The sequence below is a fragment of the Molothrus aeneus genome, chromosome 18 (genome assembly GCF_037042795.1).
Source record: "Molothrus aeneus isolate 106 chromosome 18, BPBGC_Maene_1.0, whole genome shotgun sequence".
NCBI lineage: Eukaryota > Metazoa > Chordata > Aves > Passeriformes > Icteridae > Molothrus > Molothrus aeneus.
The window spans coordinates 9,935,523-9,957,507 of NC_089663.1; the positions used below are offsets into that span (position 1 = coordinate 9,935,523).

At 54.1% G+C, this 21,985-nt stretch overlaps 2 protein-coding genes across 2 annotated transcripts; one reads left to right on the top strand and one right to left on the bottom strand.

Moving 5' to 3' along the window:
- Positions 1-455: 455 nt before the first annotated feature.
- Positions 456-14,014, bottom strand: MVK (mevalonate kinase). The gene is made up of 10 exons (XM_066562269.1): positions 13,914-14,014; positions 13,662-13,809; positions 12,789-12,936; positions 11,630-11,785; positions 9,743-9,846; positions 8,878-8,923; positions 7,967-8,057; positions 7,456-7,572; positions 4,765-4,918; positions 456-4,454 (listed from the first exon to the last, which is right to left on the bottom strand). Exons 1-10 carry the CDS (start codon positions 13,989-13,991, stop codon positions 4,303-4,305), a joined length of 1,194 nt encoding a protein of 397 aa, XP_066418366.1. The 5' UTR covers positions 13,992-14,014; the 3' UTR covers positions 456-4,302.
- Positions 14,015-14,232: 218 nt separating this feature from the next.
- Positions 14,233-18,429, top strand: MMAB (metabolism of cobalamin associated B). Its single transcript, XM_066562057.1, has 9 exons — positions 14,233-14,312; positions 14,432-14,490; positions 14,568-14,661; positions 14,766-14,823; positions 15,254-15,326; positions 15,485-15,582; positions 15,855-15,919; positions 16,539-16,598; positions 16,744-18,429. The coding sequence occupies exons 1-9, from the start codon at positions 14,233-14,235 to the stop codon at positions 16,829-16,831; spliced, it is 675 nt and encodes a 224-aa protein (XP_066418154.1). The 3' UTR covers positions 16,832-18,429.
- Positions 18,430-21,985: the final 3,556 nt, after the last annotated feature.

Below are 21,985 nucleotides of genomic sequence, written 5' to 3' on the forward strand. Positions count from 1 at the left end.
GTTTGGAGTCCTCATCCCTGGAGAAGTGTCCAAAGAAAGCCTGGATGTGACACTCAGTGCTCCGGGCTGGTGACAAAGTGGGGATCGGGCACAGCTTGGACTCGATGTTCTTGGAGATCTTTCCCAAACGGAATGATCCAGGGATTGTTTGAAATACCTGAGCTTACCAGCAAAGAGGGCCCAGCTGGACACCCAGAGGGGGTGCAGAGCCCATCCTGGGTCCCCCCGGGACGTGGGACGTCACCTCGCGTAAACGGAAGCTGCGGAGCCGGGGGCTGGCACCGGCCCAGGGCTCTGTTATTTTTGTAAACGTTCATTCCCACCCGGCACAGCATCCTGGCAGAATATTTTAGCACCTTTAATGCAATTTCCTTCTCCCTCTGAAATATCATTTTAATAGAACCCAGCCACACCGTGTACCTGCTCCCTAATAAACCTCTGCGACTTTAATGAACTAAATAGCAAATTACTTTTTTATTCAAGAATGAAATTTCATCATATTCATAATTCATATTTTATTTCAGACATCTGCTGCTGATTACATTACATTTAACTAAAATTAGATGATGCTCAGAATGTAATTAAGCCCCTGCCAAATTCTCTGGCCCACCAATACCAGCCTCGCTCAGCGGGGGCCGCTTGGAACCTAATATGTAATTAGGAGCTATTTTCTAGCTGTTTTTAAAGTCTGAAAATTAGCTGCCTTTATTAATCACACAGACAAATATAAAGCAGAGCCAACGCTTGCTGAAATTTCTAAAAAGGATTTTTTTTTAATTATACACCACATAGCGCTGAGACTCATTTTGAATGTTGATTTGTTGTGCACTGACATTTTGACAACTAGTTCTCAATTTGTCTGTCGTAGTTAGGCAACAACAAAGCAGACGGTAATACTTAACTTTCAAAACCTTCAGCGTGCTGGGAGGGGAGAGGGATGGGGGGGAACAGGGGGGACGGGCTCCCCACGAGCTCTGGGAATGGGGGAGCCCCAAAATCCCTCGGGATGAGAAACAGAGGGGACAAGGGAGGTGCCAGATGCACAAATGGCCCTTAAAATGGCTCTGGGGGGGTCCCTACTCGCCCCAGGGGACCTCCCAAACCCTCCAAGTGTGTCTGAGGACATGGCAGTGGCCCTGCAGGCCGTGCAGGGGGTCCCAGTGCCACCTCCTGTCCCCAGGAGGGACCCCTGGAGCAGCGGGAGCCCCGGGGGTGTGAGCAGCCCCCCAGCCCCGCCTGACTGCGCGCTGACATTTCCCCTCTCTCTCCCTGACCCTGTTCCTGCTCTCTCCGTGATCTCCAATAATGTCACTGCCTCCTCAGCATCTACTCAGCGGAGCAGAAAGAAGGCACTGCTGACACCGAGTGCAAACAAACAATAATACCATCTGTGCCTGCCAGGGCCGGCCGGGGAGCGCCGGGTCCGGCTCAGGGGAGGACGTACAGGGAGGGCAGGAGCCCCTCGGGGCACCGGGACATTCCCCAGGGATAGGGGGAGACACCCTGGCAGAGATGCTGCCCCAGGCACTGGCTGTGAAGGACAAGGACGACTTTAAAAGGTATTTTTATTCAAAGTGTTTTCTTTTTGTTGTCACTAAACACCGGTGACCCCCAGTTCTCACCTCTGCAATTCCTCAATCCCTCCTTTAGGCTGGAGCACAGCCTCCCCTCCCCGTCCCTGTGCTGGCTATTAGAGGCAAAGCCAGGCTCGTTAGTCTTGCTGCAGAGCTCGTAATGTGAAAAATGAAGCTCAAGAAAAATTAGCCAAATTACCAGGCTAATCCTTCAGCAGCAATCGCTGCCCTGCTGCACATCCGTCCCGCGGGGTGCCTGCGAGAGGAGGGGCTGATCCGTGGGGAGAACACGCTCCACAGGCTTCAGTTTTGTTTCCAAAGCAGCAAAACACACAAGAGACAGAGCTGTGCCTCCTTCTGCCCCTCTCTGTGTCCCCGTGGGGCACCAGTCCCACGGCAGCAGCTGCTCCTGCCCCGGGCTGAGGAGGGGCAGGGATGGTTTTGTGTGTCCCAGGGCTCAGGAGTCGCAGCAGGAGGTTGGAACTCTGAGTGCAGGGGCGATTCCCGTGTGGAAGGTGGGGTCAGGGACATCCCAGCCACCCCTCGGGGTGTCCCTCTGGGTGTAGCAATGCCCCTGCAGAGCGTTTGATGGAGCTGGTGAAGGAGGAGTTTGGAAAGGATGGAATGGGCACTCCCGTGCTCACAGATGGATGTGAAATCTGTGCTCACTCCAGACTGGGACTGGCTCCAGCTGCTGACTTCGGCAGATCTGGTCCCTGTGGCACAGGGAAGGCAGATCCCAGCAGTGCCTGTGTCACCCTGGACCCTTCCCACAGACCCCAGCGTGGGTCACCCTGCTGCCACGACACTGCCACCACCCTCCCTGCCCCGGAATGTCACCGCTTCCACTCTGCCACAGAGCAGAGCGGGATGAGGACTCAGGTTGGACATCAGGAGGAATTTCCTCATGGAAAGGGTGGTCCCTTTTGGGGAGGTTTGGAGTCCCCATCCCTGGAGGCATCCAAGGAATGCCTGGATGTGACACTCAGTGCTCTAGGCTGGGTGGGAAAGTGGGGATTGGTCACAGGCTGGACTTGGAAAGCTTTCCCATGCTGAATGATCCTGGGATTCTGTGAATTTCCCCTCAGTTCTACTCCCCAGCCATCAGAGCCAACAAGGCTCAGCCCCAGACATGCTGCTTTGAAGGGAAGTTCCCTGTGCTGGATCTGGCATCTCTTTGTGCCAACATCACAAAGTCGACACATGTAAGTGGTTAAAGTCAACACGCTCCCAGATCCTCACATTGATTACACTGTATTAGAAAATGGTAAATTATTTATCAGCCTTTCTGACTTGTGATTAGTGTAAAGCAGCTCTCAGATGCAAATTGGAATTGTAATTAGACATGTAGAAAGGCAGCATCTGAGACCTGCTTTCCTGAAGCAGTGTAAGGTGCTTTTTTCCTTTTGTATCCAGCATAATTATCAAAGAACACTTTGCACTAAAAAAAACCCATGGATTTATTAAAACCAGAGACAGTTTTACATGGGATCAGGGAACTAAAGCTGGTCACCATGACGCTGGGAGTTTAGAGCTAGAACATCTCAGCTTCTCACAATTAGTTTTTTTTAACCCTGGGTTGGAAGTGGAAGGCAAATTCCCCACCTCTGCCAATTCATTACTCAGCTTTGAGTGAAGTGATTCTTGAACACAGCTACACTTAAAAACCCACTTAAAAAACCCACCCCAGACAAAGAGAGTGATGATAAAACCCCTTGGCAGGTACAGCAGAGACCACAGTCCCTCAGAGTCAGCTCATGACTCCCAGAGATTCTGGCCTCAGCCACTTCCCTTTCATTCTGTGGCACAGCTCATTAAAATTTCAGGAGTAAAAAATGCATTTACATTTGTGTAATAAGTCTAAATGCATTTAGGTTTTAGAGTTTGTCAACTGCAACTTATGGTGAGCTTTTGAGGACGTGGTTTGGGTTTCTTTCCCCTACTTAATTACACCAAAGTAAACCCAACACCAGGCAGGGTCAGGGACATGCTGGTTGAAGAGTGAAGTGTGAGAGAACAGCTTTTACAAGGAGGAATTTTAAGCCTGCCCTTGGCCTGGAGCTGCCCTCCTTGCAGGTGCTGTTTGAGCCAGACCTTGCACATGTGAATAAAAACCAGAGCCTGACTACAGCACTCTGCTTATCAGCCCAGGCAGAGATTATGGAAAAGAGTGAAAATCAGTAATTTCACTAGAATTGTGCTTTATCTTGCATTTTAATTACCCAACACTTAACCAATAGCAGGGAAGAGCTGTATTAAAGGTTTCCTCTTCGCTGGGAATGTAGTCCAGAAGAAACAGAGACCTGAGCATCAAGCCCTGAGCTGCCAAAGATGCTCTTCACCCAAAAACGTCAAAGCACCATGCACATCCACCTTGCCAGCTCCCACAGGACAGCAGGGATGAGGGAAGAGACACCACATGCATCTGAAGCAGCAAAGTGTCATTATCCACCCTGGAATCCAGCCAAGCCCCTCTTCTCCTGCCCCTTGGGATCAACACAGCAGTTGAGGAAGGAAATTCAAACCAAGATTTTTGAGAGCTTTGGTCAGACACCACTGGGTGGGTGCTCCCAGGTCCCCATTGCAGCCCCAAATCCCAGTGATACCAGGCCCCAAACTGGCTCCATACCCACATCTGGAGGCCCTCAGCCACACAGGAGAGGGGAAGGAAGTTTCCAGGCATCTGGGCACGCAGAGCTCTGAGGAGGTGGTGCCAAGAGGCAGCAGCTCAGCTCTGGGCGAGCGCGTGCAGCACTTGGGCACTCAGGGAGGAGCAGGAGTGCAGGGTCACCCCGGGGGCCCCAATCTTGGTCTCCCAGCATTCAAATCCACAGGCACACAAGTCTTGCTTGGCTGCTTCCACGGCCAGAGGGGAGGTGTCTGCCAAGAGCAAGGCAAGAGCAGCCAGCGAGTCAGCTCGGCCACTGCAGGGAGAGGGAAAGGGCCATGGCTCCTGCAAACACAGCCCCTGGCACAGGGCCAGTGCCCTCAGGGGCTGACACACATAAATGAACACTCTGAATCGGCCCTGGATCACACACTGCAACCCACAGTGCCAGGCAGTGCTGGGACACATCCCACCCATCCCTCCAGAGCCAGACCAGGGCTGGCAGTGATTCCTCTGCTCCCAGACCTGCCCCACCTCCCAGAGCTGTGAGGAAGGGGAAGATGCCCAAGGGGCTGTACTGACCTGGTGGCAGCAGGGTGATGCCACAGCCACCCCCACCAGCCCCTGTCAGTTTGCTGTGCAGGCTGTGGGATGCTGTCACCTGGCACAGCCTGTCCAGGGAGGGGTGGCCCACTCCGAGCACATTTAAGTGGTGTTGGTTTATGTCAAAGAATTCCTAAAAGCAACACAAAGAGAGGAGATGAGCACACACAGAGGCAGAGGCTCTTTACAGCAGTGGCAGCCCTGCCTTCCCAGCCATCCCTTCACAACCACCTCCTTTATGCAGAAATTTGGCCACCAGCTCCAAGGAGCAAGGTCAGGCCAGAGTGTGAGCTCTGAGCTGCTCATGTATCCCTGTCCCCCATCACAATTTGCACAGTGACAGTGGTACAACACTCCTGCACCTTCCAGGAAAATCCTGATCACTGCAAGCTGCCAGCAGGAATTTTTTCCAGAGCTCTCCAATGCCTCCTGACTGCTTCTCCTCTGCCCTGTCACTGAGTGCTGAGCAGGAGGCTGTGCAAGGCCCCTCGCTGGCCGTGGGAAGGGCACTGAGCCAGCAGCTCTCATTCCTGGCTGTCACCCTGCCCTGCTCTGCCATCCATCCAGCAAGGCCAAATCCAGGGACTTCTGACACGGCTGAGGCATCGCTGGAGAGGTGACACAGAGGGACGTCCCTTTGTTTGCTCTGTGCTGCACTTCTCCCTCCTCACGGGCAGGGCCCGGGCCGGGAGCCAAAGAGCAGCACCACGCTGGGAATCTGGCACCCAGCTCAAGTGAGGTCAAGAGGGTCCTTCCCTCTGGGAGCAGCACAGGCCCCTCTCTGAGTGAGCCCACCCTCCTGGCAGAGCTGTGGGAGCATCCCTGCCACACTTCCCAGCCAGCCAGACCTGCTACTCCTGGAGAAAGCTGCCCCAGCAGCAAGGTCCAAACAGCCCGAGGGATGGACAACACCACACAGAAATGGAAGTTACAGCTTCTCCCCTCCCAGCAGGACAGGTGAGGAACTCAGGAGCAGAGGGAAGGGCTTGGCCTCTGCTTGGAGTAAGTCTGGAGCAGGGCCAGGAGCAGACATCAGCTCCCTGAGCACCACGGGGCCCTCCCAGCCCTGTGCTCCCTCCCCCAGCAAGCAGCACTGAGCTGTTCCCTGCTTGCAGCTCCCTGTGAGCCAGGAGGGGCTCTGTGCACAGGGAGCACGGGGCAGGTGTCAGCCACAACCCCCTCCCTCAACTCCACCCAGGAATCCTGCCAACCTCACACAGGAGGGGACACTGCAGAAAGAATCCCTCTCCCCCCTCCAGAGAGAGCATTTCTGCCCAGTGCTTAAGGAACTGTGGGAAGAGCAAGGAGCGGGTGGCAGGCAGGGCTCAGCCACCACCCACTCCAGGCTGGGCAGGACACACGTCCATCCAGAGGCCTCTTTATATGCCTGAGTGAGGGCACAGCAGTGCCTGTGATGATCCAAGACACCTGTCATCTCCTGATCCAAAATCTGCCAGGAATCCGATGACAGCTTATGACACACTAGACTAGTTCCATGGTTCAAATACAGCGCTGGCCAGAGCTGCACATTTCAGAAACAGCCCAAAAGATGTATTTATATATCTGTGTGCTGCATCTAATCAGCTGGGCCCCTCTGGGCTCTTCAAGCACAAGACAAAACAACAAGATTCAAGACAGGAATCTGCTCACTGCAGTGCTGCTTCCCGGGTGTGGGACACAAGGATGCTTTGGCATTTTCCATGTGAGGAGCTCAAAGCACAACTCAAATTATCCCCTCTCTTCCCTGTCCCCTGACACTTCTGACAGCCTGAGGACGTGGAATTAAGATGAGTTATGTGAAGCTGTGCTGTGAACAGACCTCCCTCAGCTGATGGCAGCTCAGCCCATCGTGAGGGGTCCAGAATCCCACCCTGGTGCCACGGGAGCAGGACTCTGCTATGAATCCCATGGGAACAACCCAGAGCAAGAGCAAGGACAAGCAGAGATCCTCCTGAGAGCCAAGGGGAAGCATCCAGATGCCAACAAGGACTGGTACCAAATGGGTCCTGAGTGTCCAGGCTGGCTCCCAGGGCCAGGCCAGGTTTGCCTCAGCTGGGACACAGACACAAATCCCTCCCCCACGGTGCTGTGGAGCAGCATTACAGCACTCTCAGCACTTCTTCCACTCGGAAGCCTGTTCCTCCCCCCTCCCCAGCCTCTGCTCTTTGAGCAAAGCCAAGACAAACAGATCTTTGTGTGCACCTCGTGCATCAATGTCAGGTCAGCTCTGGGCACAGCTCTGTCTGTGGCTCTCTGGAGCCAGGATGAGCCTGGAGCACCAGGAGCTGGCTGGGAACCAGTCAGTCCATCACAAACCAGTGGCTCTGGGCTCTCCTCACCCCAGCCCTGGCAGTGACAGAGCTGTTGATTCACAGGCAGTGACTGCCAGAGCTGGGGCACTCAATGTAAGAGAAACAAACCCTCCAGAGCCACAGGTCCCCAGAGCCCCAGGCCTGCCCCTCCCTCCCTGCACACAGCTGGGAAGAGGCACCAGCAGCAGCTTCTGGCTCCAGGAAGGGCATTAAAAGCAGCACACCCAGACCATGGTTTCACTTAGAACTGAACATTTCCTGCTATCACTTTTTTTTTTCCAGACCTAATGTTCTTTAAATGACATTTTGATGTTCAACAGTAACAGTGGCTAAAAATACTGGCGAGCAAGCCCCTTACCTCCAGCACAGGGTAATGCTCTGGTGATGGATTTGCAGGCATCGCTTCCAGAACACTTTGGCACTCCTGAGAAACGGCATCGATGGAGTCCAGCACCGGGTTCATGATGGCAGGGAACTGGAAAGGGGGAAGGAGGGATGTCAGGTGCCTGCTTGCTGCTCTTCCAAAACCACTGGGAGGAAACTGGTCCCAGTGTCTTTGAGCTGGGCAATTCCTCGCTCATTCCCAGAGCAGGGTGATGATAGCCTGCTCCTGGCTGCAGAAAAGGGAGGAAGAGAAGGAAACAAGCCAGAGGAAGGAAGTGCTCTTTTCATGGTTGCAAATTGGTGATTTTAACTCCTGTTAAACTGGAGGAAGGGAGGAGATGAGCTGAAACCCCATTCCCAAGCAGCTGGGAGACAGGAATACAGTGGCCACAGGAGAGATGTCCCAAAAGATCCTGTGGGACCTGCAGTCCAGGGTTATCTCCCAAAGGTTATCCCCCACTTCTCCATCCCACAACCACCTGCACCTTCAGGATCTTCTCCTTTACACTAGCCACCAGGACCTTGGTGCTCCGAGGGACTTTGGTGTTGGTCAGCAAGATCCTCAGTGTGGGCACCCTGGAAGCAACAGGAGACAGAGAATCCCAGAGTGTTTTGGATTGGAAGGGACCTTAAAAGCTCATCTCATTCCAACCCCCTGCCATGGGCAGGGAACATCTCCTGGCCTCTTTCCTTCACACTCCCCAAGGCTACAGCTTATTCTGCCTCAAAAGGCCTCCTTGAACAGGAACCTAAGATAAGGAGTCCCACTCATTTTACAAAACTTCAGCAGGTGTTTCAGTGCTGGCTGGGATCAGGCTTGTTCCTCCTGGATACAAGGAACAACTGTACTAGAGCTATAAATAGGACTCTAATGTATTTACTAAAATCCGTGTTTTTGAAGCAAATTTTTTCCTTTGAAATACTCTCTACAAGAGTAGCCAGCAGTGGCCATTAACTGCTAATAGAGCAATTTCATGCACTGTGAAAGATTTTAATGGAGTCAGATTATACTTCTCTGGCAGGAGGCAGAGGGAACACACAGGACCCAGATTTCTCTCTGCCAATGGGTTTTCCCACCACCAGGTAAGCACAAAGTTCCCCCTCCCCACAATGTCATTTGCTGCCAGGAGCAGATCCATTCCTGCTGCCCATAATGCCATGAAATTAATATTGATCCTTGCTGCTGTGTTCATCTAATGTCAGATAATGACCAAACGTTTTATTGTCCCCATCCACCCCAACAACTGAGGCTGCCCATACCCAAAAGGGGGTTGCAGAGCCCTTCCCACACTCCAGCCATCTCCCATCATCCTCATACCCTCCAACATCCACCCAGAGCCTCTCTGACATGTTCCACCCACCGTGTGTGAGGGTTATTTTTAAACTCCAATATTACCTCTTTAACGGTGTGATTTTTCCTGCTTGGTATCTCAGGGCTCCACCTAAAGTAAAATACATGTTATTGTCTCAGCAGAGAGCGAGCTGAGAGATAACACAGAAGGTCTTTCATCTTCAGAACCTCACCCAGAGCCTGTGACAGTAATTGCAAGAAACACCAGCTAAATGAACCATGTTCTCCAGCAGTACGGCCCTGCCTCACCCTGCGGCCTTAATGAGAGGGTCTGGCTGGACATGCTCAACCCAAGGCCTTTCCCTTTGCTCTCCTCCTCCTCCAGGATCACATCAAATAATTTTTAAAAAGGCAAAGAGTTTGGCCAGCACGAAACCTTTCCTGAGAAAACAGAATCCAGCAGAGCCAAGCACACGGGATTCCAGGGACTGAAGTGGTGTGCACTGGTGTCAGCAGCCATCCTGCAGCATGGAATTTCATTGTCCAGAAGGAATGTCTCACTTGGCTCCTACCCTCGCACAGGCACTGTGATTAGGTCTCATTAGAAAGATTATTAACAGTCTCCAAGGACACTTTCAAAACACTGGGAAGTCTCTGCTAATTGAAACTAAATGACAGCTGTCCAACTGCATTTTCCCCTGCATTATCCCTGGGACAGGATTAGGTTTCTTTGTTCACTGCAGAATGTTTAAATATCAGTTATTTGCAGCAAGGTCTCTGCCCTGTGGCACCTGCCTGGGGGGGGGACAGAGCTCTGGTGCTCCTGCAGCCCATTCCCAACATTCCAGCTGGCTCCAGGCCCAGCTCACAGATGGGGCAGACTGAGACAGGGGTAGGATTCCCTGTGCTCAGGCCAGAACAGGGAGCTGAATTTGGGAGTTTCTGCCTGAGAAGCAGCAACCACACCTACCCCAGGTGCCAACAGCATTGTCCACACCCGATGGATTGCCATGGATCACCTGCTCCCCTCGGAAGGCCCAGCTGTTGATCAGTGTCAGCTCTTCTTCTGTCCACCTGGAAAGCAAGGAAATAACTCCAACCAAACAACTCCAAACCAGTGGATAAGGAGGGATCAGGTTCAGGGGGAAGATCCCAGCTTTGGCCTGGTGTAGATCAGATTTAATGGAATTCAAGTCCAGACTCATCCCCACCTCACCAAACAGGGTGTGTTACCACACACACTGGAAAGGCTGAGGGAGCTGGGATTGTTCAGGAGAGGAGTAGCTTTGAGGACACCTCATTCCAGTGCCTGAAGGAGCTACAAGAAAGATGGACAGAGACTATTCACAAGGGCCTGGAATGACAGGACAAGGGGGGATGGCTTTAAGTTGACAGAGATTGACAGGTTTAGATTGGATACTAGGAAAAAATTCTTCCCTGTGAGGGTGGTGAGGCCCTGGTTGGGCAGGGACACCTTCCACTGTCCCAGGTTGCTCCAAGCCCCATCCAACCTGGCCTTGGACACTTCCAGGGATGGGGCAGCCACAGCTGCTCTGGACAGCCTGTGCCAGAGCCTCACCATCCTCACAGGGAGGAATTCCCAGTATCCCATTTAATCCTGCTCTCAGTCTGAGCACAAAAACACACCTCTGACCCTCCCTGCACACCACAAGTCCATTCAACAGGTATTCCATGCGGGGGAAGAGGCACAAATTCACAATTTGGGAAAGCCTTGCAGCATCTTGCAAGGCAATGCAGAAATTCCAAGAGCCACCTTCTATCCAGAAACTGCTCCCCTTCACTCCTGCTTCCCTGGGCCTTGGCTGAATGTCCTTATCCATGTCCACACACCTTGCATTCCACCTGCCAGGATTTAATCTGGGAGCACTCAGCAAACAGCTCACAGCAGCAGCCTCAGGAACAGAGTAAACCACTTGTTTTTAATCCTCTTTGAGAGGCTGCAATTCCTCCCGACACAGGAGGCTTTCTATCCTGCTGTTCTTTTCTTGCCATGGGAAGCAAAACCCTTCTGAAGTCTGACAACCCCAGCTCTCTGCACACCAGCTGCAAGGCAGGAATTATGCTGGATCCATGCTGAAGCCATGGAGGGTGAGCAGGGAATGAAGACATCCTTGCTGCAACACTTAGAGCTGCCTTTTTATTTCCCAATTTGGGAGATTTGCTCAAGTGCTCCCAACAAGAACCTGTTTCTGGGTCAGGCTGCAAGTTCTGGCTCAGAAGCAGAACACAGAACCACCCTCCTTGCTGTCTCACTCTCAGCCCCACACAAAATCCCACACAACAGAGGTTCTGCCCCTCCAGCTTTGATTTTAAACAGCTTCAAACAGAGCTCCCTCTCACAGGGGCACAGCACTCCAGGTTTCCAAAGGGGAGCTCCAAGGGCAGAAGGAAAGAAACTCTCTTTCATCAGGTACTGATAAAAGGGAAAGACAGGCAGGAGATCAGGAGGAAATGTAGCACATGCAGAAAAGAATTCATGGGAAATGCAAAAGAAACCCAGAAAGGATCCTCGAGGACTCAAAGCAAAACCTGGAAGATGCTCAGAGCCAGAGGAAACTGAGCTTGAAAATTTTCAGTGTGTTTTATTAGATTGAAAAAATAAGGGTTTTTCCCCCCTTTTTAGGTATGGTTATCTGACCCTAAACAAGGGAAACAGGGGGAGTTTTACAAAGTCTGGGACAGGGCTGGGAACACTGGGCATGGACAGGAGATGGGCTCAGGGTGTCACTTGTGGTGACAGCCAAGAGAGACCAGCAGAGGTGGCAGTGCCAGAATTCGTGCAGGCAAAAGGAAAGGTGGGGCACAGAGCTGTGCATGCCAGGATGGAATTCCTTACCTGGCTGTGGATTCTCCCTCCTGCAGTGGGCAGGAGATGGCTCCACACAGCATGAGCAGGGCTGCAGCCAGGCACACAGCATAGGCAGCACTGGATCCCAGCCCTGCTCCCGTGGGCAGCTCCGACCACACCACGATATCCACGCTGGGAACATCCCTGGGGAAACAGACACACACACAGGGACTGGCACCAGCACCCTGAATTCCACCTCCACACACAGGGACTGGCACCAGCACCCTGAATTCCACCTCCAGACAACACAAAAAAGGCAAAGAAGCCAGTTAGGAGGGATCACAGGGAAAGGTGGGTGAGGATTTGCAAATCAGCACGTGCATCTGACACACTGGGGCTGCAGGAAGGCTCATTCCTGAATGGGGCAGCCTGGCCAAGCCCCTTGTGATGGAATAAAGCCCTCCTGAGCTGGATCCATGATAGGCACAGCTTGTCAGGCTGCTAGGAGGGGCTCTTGGTAACTAAATACCTGAGCAGCACCATAAAGAGCCCTTTCAGAGGTTGTTATAAACATATTTCTGAATAAAGTGTAAACATCCCAAATCTGTATTTGCACAGCCACATCCCACTGGAGCAAGAGGCTGGTGGGGGAGATGGAACATGGACATATCCACATTCCCTTGCTCCACTGAACACACCTGGGTTGTGTTACTGACTCCAAAATCAAGCCCAGGAGCTTTTCAGGGCTGCTGAGTGACAGTCCCAGTGCCACCCTGAGACTGCAGGGAAACCACAACCCAGCTGCACACCACAGTTCTTTATCCTTGGATTTCTTGGATGAGAAGATGGAAGTTGGGCTCTGCTTTGGTTTCTGACACTGCCCTGAGCACCCATCCAGTCACACAGAGATGGTGCTGGGCAAGGCTGAGAACTGGAACAGCTCCAAATTTTCAGAGTTTTAGGCAGATTCAGCCCATAAAGAGATCAGACTTAGTTCAGACAACAAATTCACAGTTTATTTCTGCTTTTCCAGCCTAAGCCAGGATGACAGGAGCTGCCTGCTGTGGGGAGGGGTGTGTGTGTTGTGTCTGTGGCATGAACTGCTCTGGTTTCAGCCCTTAAAATTAAGTGAGAGCAGAGGCTCCCAGCTCACCTTCCTGAAGCACCCACCCACCACTAAAATTTTGGGGCAGGAGCAGAGCCTTACCCATACTTAGCAGAAATAGCCAGGCACATATACAGGAAGGCAAGAGTAGCAAGACTTTCTGGAGCTGTGGCCCCGGCAGCAATTCCAGCAAACTCCCTCAGTGCATCCAGCTGTTCTGCACTGGGGGACTTGGACTCATCACCATCAGCTATGGAAGCAAGCAGGGGAGAGTTTAAACACTTAAAAACCAGGGAATTGCTACACTGAGAGCAGTATTTACAACAAAACCTTCTGTTACAGCAGGCAGAAACAGCTGGGGCCCATTTCAGGTTCTACCTGAGGATCTGTGATGAAATAAAAGCAAAATCTCCACCAGGCACTCTGAAATCCCAAGGTTTCCACACTCCATATTTCCAAATGTTTCCCTCCCTACACCTGCCATTGCATCCATCCATAATCACTATGGAAAACATGGCAAGTCACAAACTCTTCACTAAAGGATGTGGATATCTTGGGGATATCCTGGGGCTCCAGCCAGTGAAAGGTGCTGCAGAAATTCCTGTGGGAGCTGGTGTGGGACAGACAGGCAGGAAAACAGACCCAGGCTGGCTCGAGGCACAACAGCACCAGAACAAGTCCCTGGAACCCAAACCAGGAGGGGACAGGGCCGCGCACGGACACCTGAGCATCAGCGGGGCCATCAGGGGAATGAATGTAAATAACTGTGAGAGGCAGGGACAGGTCAGTGAGCAAGGTCAGAGACAGCGAGGCCTCGAAACACTGCAAGGGGGACAAATAACCCCACAGGGGTCCCTGCAGAGTCACCCCACGGGGGGGTCCCAGCACGGTCACCGGGGTGTGGCAGGCACCGAACGGTGCCGAGAGCCCCTCAGTGCCTCAGGGTAGCTCCTCCTTCCTTCCTCCGGGCCTTGCCTGCGATCCGCTCCCGCAGGGCCCGGAGATCGGGGGTGTCCCAGCTCCTCCGGACGCCGACGCCGGGCAGGGAGACGCTCAGCCGGCCCTCAGCGCCAGGCCTCAGGCGGAGAAACGTCCGCAGGTCCAGCGCCACGGCCAGGGCCACCTGCGGGCGGAGAGCGGGGGTCAGCGGGGCCGGGCAGCCCCGGTTACCGAGCTGGGCAGCCCTTTCCGGGCCAGGCTTCCCTTGTTTCCCCGCCGTGCCCTCACCTTGCCCAGCACCACGGCGTGCTCCCCGTGCAGAATCACCTTCCCCGGCGCCGACACCACCAGCTCCCGCGCCCACATCGCCTCACGGCAGCTCACGGCCCGCGCCGACTGACAGCCCCACCCACCAATCCGGGCCGCGCCCTGCCCCGCCTCCCTGCGCTCAGCCAATAGCTGGGCGTCGTGCGAGGGCGGGACTTTGCGGACGGCCAATGGGAAGGGGGCGTTGCGGGGTGGTGCGGCGCTGGGGTGACAGCGTGGTCTGAGGGCGGGACGGTGGCCGCGCGGGGTCACGGCGCGGCGGCGACGGCGGCCGGCAGGGATGTGGCGGCGGGCGGCGGTGGCGGCGGAACGGGGCCTGCGGGGGATGGCGGGGCGGCGGTGGCGGAGCGGGGCGGGCAGGTGAGCGTGGGAGGGCCGCGACCTCTTCACGGTGTCGTTCCGTCCCTCTCGGTGTCGCCGAGTCCCTCACGGTGTGTCCCACCCCTCACAGTGTCCCCTCACGGTTTGTGCCTCCACAGCCCCGAGCGCGCCGCTGGCGAGCGGGCCCCGAGGATCTACACGAGGACGGGAGACTCAGGTAGAGCCCGGGGGGCCCCGGGGGCCGCGGGCAGAGCTCCCCAGCCGGGCCCTGAGCGCCTCCCGCCCTTCCCAAAGGATTCTCCAGCACCTTCACCGGGGAGCGGCGGCCCAAGGGCGACCGGATCTTCGAGGCCCTCGGAGCCACGGATGAGCTGAGCTCGGCCATCGGGTAAGGACCGGCTGGGAGTATCCGAATCACATGGAAAAAAGTATGTTTGTTATGATTTCTTCATTCCCAGCTAACTGTGTTTTGCTTTTTTCTCTCTACCCAAGGCTGGCTGGTGAGTTTAGCAGTGAAAAGGGTTACACATTTGTTGATCAACTTCATAAAGTGAGTATTAATGATAATCATCATTCCAATGCTATTAAAACATGAACTCCTTCATTTTAGCCGCAGTGCTCACACTGACACACAGGAATTCAATACATTTAGTATTTTAATATATAAATCTTTAAGACTCCCTTGATTGCTCTCTAAGAGGCAAATTTCTTTAACCAAGAAGGAAGCTGGTAGATCAAATTATTAGTTATGGGCAGACAGATTAATCTCTAGGTTTATTCTAAGTCAGATCCACATTATTAACACGAGTTTTGTTGTAACAGAGCTCCAGCTTTGAAACTGGGACACAAACAACCACAAGGGCACAGCAGTGACACAGGTCCTGCCTGGGCAGCCTGTGAGTTTGGCTGATCAGCTCTGCTGAGCACAGCAATGCAAAAAGCCATGGCTGGGAGTGACAGCAGTTGTGGTTTTTGTCCAGGTGCAGTGCATGCTGCAGGATGTGGGCTCCAACATTGCCACACCACTCTCCTCAGCCAGGGAGGCTCACCGCAGTAAGTCCTGCCTTTCCTGGGGTGGCACAGCCTGTTGTGGGTGGTGGGATGCTGAGTATTTGGTTTCTTAGGACTTGCTGACACAAGAAAGCAAAATGAGAGCTCAGCTTGTTGTCTGAATCACTGTTTTCCATCCGGTTCTTCTCTCCCCTCTATAGAGCGAACATCGTTCAGCGAGAAGCCCGTCCTGGAGCTGGAGCAGTGGATTGACAGCTACTCAGAGCAGCTGCCTCCTCTCAGAGCCTTCATCCTGCCTGTAGGTGCTGCCTGTGCCCCTTACCTCCTTGGGGTAGCCCTGCTGCTCTGCTTACCATGGGAAAACAGCCTGGGAGGCTGCTATTCCCATGGGCAAATGCCAAGAGAAAAGCAGAGCCAAGGAGCTGGGAGTTACATCTGCCCACCCTGCTGCACTGGGCTGTCCCTGCCTTGCCTGGCCATGGCACAGGGCTCAGTTCCCTGTGTGTGGGAGGGCAGGGGGAGCTGTCCCTGCTGGTGCAGACCCTGAGTGGTGTTTCCTTGCTGTTCCAGTCTGGAGGCAGGAGCAGTGCTGCTCTCCACTTCTCCCGAGCCGTGTGCCGCAGGGCTGAGAGGTGGTGAGTGCTGTGCTGGGATCACCCTGAGGAAAGGGGATGGGGACGCCCCAGTGACAGCAAACCAGGGCTGGGCTGGGCTGGGCCTGGGGCTCAAGCCAAGCTTTTGTGTGTTTAGCCCAGTTCCAGGAGCGCAGGAGGCACAAAGAACAGGCTCTGTTCTTCCTTCCCCAACCTAAACCTTTTGGGATTCTGCAGCCCCGTCCAGCCTGACCTTGGATGCTTCCAGGGATGGGACAGCCAGAGCTTCTCTGGGCAGCCTGTGCCAGGGCCTCACCACCCTCACAGGGAGGAATTTCTCCCAGTATCCCATCTAACCCTGCCTCTGGCAGTGGGAAGCCATTCCCTGTGTCCTGTCACTCCAGGCCCTTGTAAAGTCTCTGTCCAGTGATTTCCATGGATGAGTATCCTGGGAGGAGCAGAGCAGGGAGCTTCCAGGACAAACACAAGCATTTCTGGCATCATTTACCCCTCCCAGATCCCCCTGGGAAGCAAAGATCCTTCACTTCTGCAGGAGTAAAATGGGGACTCCATGGGGAGGTTTGGGGTGGGAAGGGGCTCCAGCCTTTGTGCACTCAGAGCTGGAAAATTAAACACCAGCATTTCCCTTTGCTTTTCCCAGTGTGGTCCCTTTAGTCCAAGCAGGGGAAGCAGATCCAAATGTGGCCAAGTATTTAAACAGGTAAAAAAATAAAATCCCAAACCATTGCCCTGCCCTACTGAAGCATTCCCTTAGTTCTGGGAATAAAACTGGGGGGTTTGCTTCTCAACAACCTTCTCTTCTGGAATAAGATCACTGGTTTTCCTGCTTTTCCCCTGTTTTCCAGGCTCAGTGATTATCTCTTTGTCCTGGCACGTTATGCTGCAATGAAGGAAGGGAAGGAAGAGAAAATCTACATAAAACCTGAGCCCTAGCTGGGAGCTGGAATGTTTTTTTCCTTGATCATGGGAAACTAAATCCAGTTGACTGCTTTTGTCCATCAAGGAAGGGAGAGAGAACAAGCCTGGACTGAAAATGGGAGCTGCCAAGGATTTCCATGTGAAATAACCAGGACCTTGTTGATAAATCCTGAGAGGAACAGAATCACAGAATATCCTGAGTTGGAAAGGACCCAAACACACCTGTCCTATTCCCTGGGCCTGGCTCACACATCCCATGTGGAGATGGCTCTGGAGCCACTGCTTCTCCTAGCTGGGAGTAGAGGCAGGAGAATTCCATAACATTTTGGAGATGCCTTCATTTCCCTGGGCAGCAGCAGGTGCTGTGGGAAGGCTCTGAGGGGACTCTGAGGGATGATGAAGGGAAAACAATCAGGAAAACAATCAGCTCCTCCTTTGAAGTCACAGTGCTCGTATGGAGCAGCAGCTGGGGCCTTTGGGAATTTGTGTCCACAGCTCTGAAATAATAAATGTGAATTTCCTTGTACCAAAGGGCCACAAACTGTCACGTTTTAACACCGAGCCCTGTGAGCTTTGCTGCTCCAAGTCCCTTCCAATCCATCAGCTCTGGCTGGAGCTGAGCTGTACAGATTTACAGGAATGCACCAAGAATTCCTTGGCTCTGGCTGCCTCTCTTTGTGCATGTGAGGAATTCTCTGTGCTGACAATCCAGGGCATCCTCTGCCAGGCACAGGGGTGAAGCAGGAAAGGCCAAACCCCAGGGTCTGTGTGCTGGGGGTGTCTCCATGTGGAGCTGTCCCTTGGAATGGTGGGTCCAGCTGCCCCTCCAGCTGGGAGAGCAGAGCCCAGGGTTTGGGAGCACCCAGGGCACTGAGGGTGCAGGAAAAGGGGCTGGGGTGAGGAGCAGGGCCCTGCTGGAGCTGGGTGAGAGGGGCAGCACCCCGAGGGCTCCTCCCAGGGGGTCTGTGCTGAGCCTGGAATGTTTCTGCATGGAGCCCTCAGCAGAGCAGGCTGGAGAGAGCTCACACCCACATCACACACAATTCCAGCTTTGCACTCATTTTCCAGCTTGGAAATACAACTGGGAAGAACCCATGTGAAGCCTCCTGGTGTAATTTTCCCCCCTGGGAATGCTGTGGGCTGCAAGGTGGTGATGCCCATCCAGGGCTTGTCCTGCTTTTAGTGGAGCAGCTTTTAAATCCATCCTGCCCCTTTTCCCATTCCATTATTTGAGTAGAACCAACCTTAAACTTGTTCTCCAAGGAATCTCTGGCTCTGTGTCCCTTTTTGGGCAGTGAGGAATGCCCAGGAATGAGTGAGGAGTGCCCGGCGCTAACAGATCCCCCATCTCATCACTCACCTGGGTTTGAGGCAGATATTTCATGGCTCTTGTTAATGCACATTTTTCATGGAGTAATTTTCCAAGCCTCAGCCTGGAACACATCCCAGTGACAAATGCTCTGGATTTGGATGGTCCCATCAGCTGCAGTGTCACCTCAGCCATTCCCTCTGCCTGCTCCAGCCAGTTTTACGAGAGCTCTGGCTCTGGGACTGAACCTCAGGAATCAAGAGGCTTTTCAAGTTTAATTTAATAAAATCCTTTGCAATATAAATTCTTCATGAATGCTCCATAAATCAGCTTGGGGAGGGATTTATAGTATTTCTTTTTTTATTTTTTTTTTTCCCAGCTGGGGGGAAGAAATCTCACTACTGTTTTGGGACCAAAGCTGGCATTGTTTGGATTGCAAGGAGAAATAAATCAAGCTGCTACACTTAACATGATAGAGAGATTAAATTTACTGGGGTGCTTCCAGCTGCCCCCTCCCTCTCTACCCACAGCAGTTGTTTCTGGAGGGCTGAGGCAGAGGGAGGTTGCTGGGGTGACCCTTGGTGTGTCACTAAGCAGGGCTTGACTTAAAGAGGGAGTTGAGTCAAGGCTGCAGCTCAGCAGGGCTGGGACATTCTGCCCTGAGAGTTGTCCCCAAGGTCACAGGACAGCCATGGGCTCTTGAGCTGGGGAAAAGGAGGCTATGGGGGGACCTTGTGGCTCTGCACAGCTCCTGGCAGGAGGGGACAGCCGGGGGTGTCAGGCTCTGCTCCCAGGGAACAGGGACAGGAGAGAGGAAACTGCATCAAACTGTGCCAGGGGAGGGTCAGGCTGGACACCAGGAGGAATTTCCTCATGGAAAGGGTGCTCAGGGACTGGAAGGGGCTGCCCAGGGAGGTTTGGAGTCCCCATCCCCAGAGGTGTCCAAGGAATTCCTGAGCGTGGCACTCAGTGCTCTGGGCTGGTGACAAGGTGGGGATCAGGCACAGGTTGGACTCGATCTTGGAGGCTTTTCCAACCTGGATGATCCTGGAATTCTGTGATTCCCCGGGCTGTGGTGTACCCTCCTCACCAGGCTGGAGCAGAGGCACAGGGCAGCTGAGCTGCCCCTGCTGCTGACCCCACAAGGTCAGCCAGGCAGCAGCAGCAGCAGAGTGACCAAAACAAAACCCAGCCTCTCAATCCAAATAAACCTCCCTTGCTCTGGGCTGGCAGTTGTTTTTCCAAGCTCTTTGTCTCTTCCCAGCCCTCCCAGCCATACAGCATAGGGATTCCAGTGCCTGCACCTCATTAATATCACGGGGGAAGGCAGATGCTTTGTCCAGGCTGCCCAGCTCCAGCGCCCAGCAACATTCCTGCCTCGCAGGGTGCCTGATCTGGGACTGCTCTGGAGCTGCCAGCACAGCCATATGTTGCTAAGGGTCGTTTATTCTTGTTTGTAAAATGTATGGCTGCTCCCAGCTTCCACACTGTCAAAACGAGAAGAACTGGCCCCAAAATCTCTTGCTGCATGATTGGATCAGACGCCCGTACATCTGTTAACGCTGTAGGAGCTGTAAAATGGAATAAGTTGGGCTATAACTCAAGCACCTCGATTACCACCACGATGTGGGAGCAGCAGAACGGCTGCTGCTCCGCCAGCAACGACACAAACATCCATTGTGCCAAGTCAGATGTAAATTTACACAAGGCAGCATTTCCTGGGCCAGGGCTCAGAAGGGAGGAGAGGGATGAGAGCCCCCACCTTGTCAGGGTGTGCTGGAGCCCCAGCATGGTGAGTTTTGGGGTGCATAGCCCTGGCAGTGGGGAGCCAACAGCTCCACTGGAGCTGCAGGAGCAGAGAGAACCACAGGGCAAGTCCTGTGGGCTCACAAGCTCCTGAAACCCCCTTTTAGCCTGGAAATGGGCAAAGAAAAACCCTCCCCATCCCAGGGCAGGAACCATCAGCTCTGTGCCTGACAGGAGCAGGCTGAGCCTGTCTGTGGAGGAAGGGGCTGCCTGGGACCCTCAGCTCCCCCTGTGCTGCAGCCTGGCCCAAAGTGCCCACCCCAATGCCCACCTCACCCCAGTGCCCCATCCCTGCCTTGGCAGGGCAGGCACAGAGAGGCAGAGCAGCACAGGGAGGGCTCAAACCACCCCAGGGACACTGGAGAGGGTCAGGCTTGAAGAATTTGACCTCAGAAACAGCCACAAAAGCAGTTTGTGAGCACCAGTTCAGTGCCACTTACCCAGGTGGTGACAGTGCCAAGTGCCACATGGTGTGACCAGTCCAGCACCTGCTGCAGGAGCTGCTGCACCTCTTGGTAAATGGGAGCAAACACAAAAATGAGCTGCAGAGACATCAGGGATGTGGAGACCAGAGCACAGCATAGCTTCGTCTTCATCCTAACCTGGAATCCAGCAAGGGGCACAGGTGCAGAACAGAGGGATCAAACAGAGGGAACACCAGCCTGGGTGTGAGCCAGGGGTTTGGGACAGCCTGTAGGAGCAGGAGAGGGGCAGCAGGAGCTGCTGTTTGCTCCTGAACACTCCATGCCTGCAGCAGGTTGGGACACCCAGCTCTGCTCTGTGCCAGCACTGAGTGAGCACCAGGTTCCAGGGATCTCTCCCAACCTCCAGGGATCCCTCCCATCCTCCGGGGATCTCTCCCATCCTCCGGGGATCTCTCCCATCCTCCAGGGATCCCTCCCAGCTCCTCACCCCACAGTTCCCGGTTTTATGGGGTAGCCATGGCCACATCTCCCCTCGGTGGCCCCGAGCGATGCGTGCCCAGGTCCCGGCCGATGCCAGGGAAGCTGGGGCTGTGCAGGCCTGGCTGCTGCCAGCTCTGCCTTGGCAGCAGCTGCTCTGGGCTTGCTTTTTGCTGTTCCTGACAGTGCCAGATGCCTCTGTGTCAAAACAATGGCACTTGCACACTGACTGGGAGCCTCTCCCTCGCTCCCACCGTGCTCCCGCTCCCAGCAGAGCCAGAGAGGGCTGGGAATGGCCAGGGGGGCAGGAAGGCTCCAGGCAGGGATGGAGGGGCACTGAAGGGCTCCAAACCCAAAGTCAGAGGGAAGCTGGAGCAGCAGGCACAGCTCTCACTCCTCCAAGGAGCTTCCAGCAGGCAGAAACACACAATATTATGATATTGTTATTAACATCAAAGCCATGTCAGCTCCAGTGGCTGCTCCTCGGGACTGCCCCCACTCCTGCACTGGGGGATCCCACTTGGATTTCCAGCCTGTTTCCCTCTCCCCCAGTGGTTCCAGTCACCATTCCCAGATGTGCACTGAGCATTGCTGATTGCAGCACTGCCCCTGCACCCGAGGAGCACCAACACCCTCAGGAAGAACCAAAGTGCCAGCACTGTGCAGGACCAGGCAGGACTTCTGCAAGCATATTCCAACATGAGAAAATCCTGCTTCAAACAGTGCTGCCAGGTCCCTTTGGGCTCAGCAGGCCTCATATCCCCCCATTTGGAGCACCCCACAGCTCTCAGGGGCACCAGGAACCAGCCTGGCAACAGGAATTGCCATGGGAGCAGAAGGCTCCATGCCCAGACTCACAGAATCCCAGACTGGTTTTGGCTGGAAGGAAACTCAAAGCTCATCCCAATCCACCCCCTGCCATGGGCAGGGACACCTTCCACTAGCCCAGGCTGCTCCAAACCCTGTCCAGCCTGACTTTGGACACTTCCAGGGATGCTCTGGGCACCCTGTGGCAGGGCTTCCTCACCCTTGGAATAAAGGCAGGTGCTCTCTGAGAGGTGCCAGGGCCCCAGTGCCCTGCTCTGCTTTGCCAGGAGTATCCCACCAGCACATTCCCTGCCCTAGGAAAGGACCAGGAGACACCCAACCACC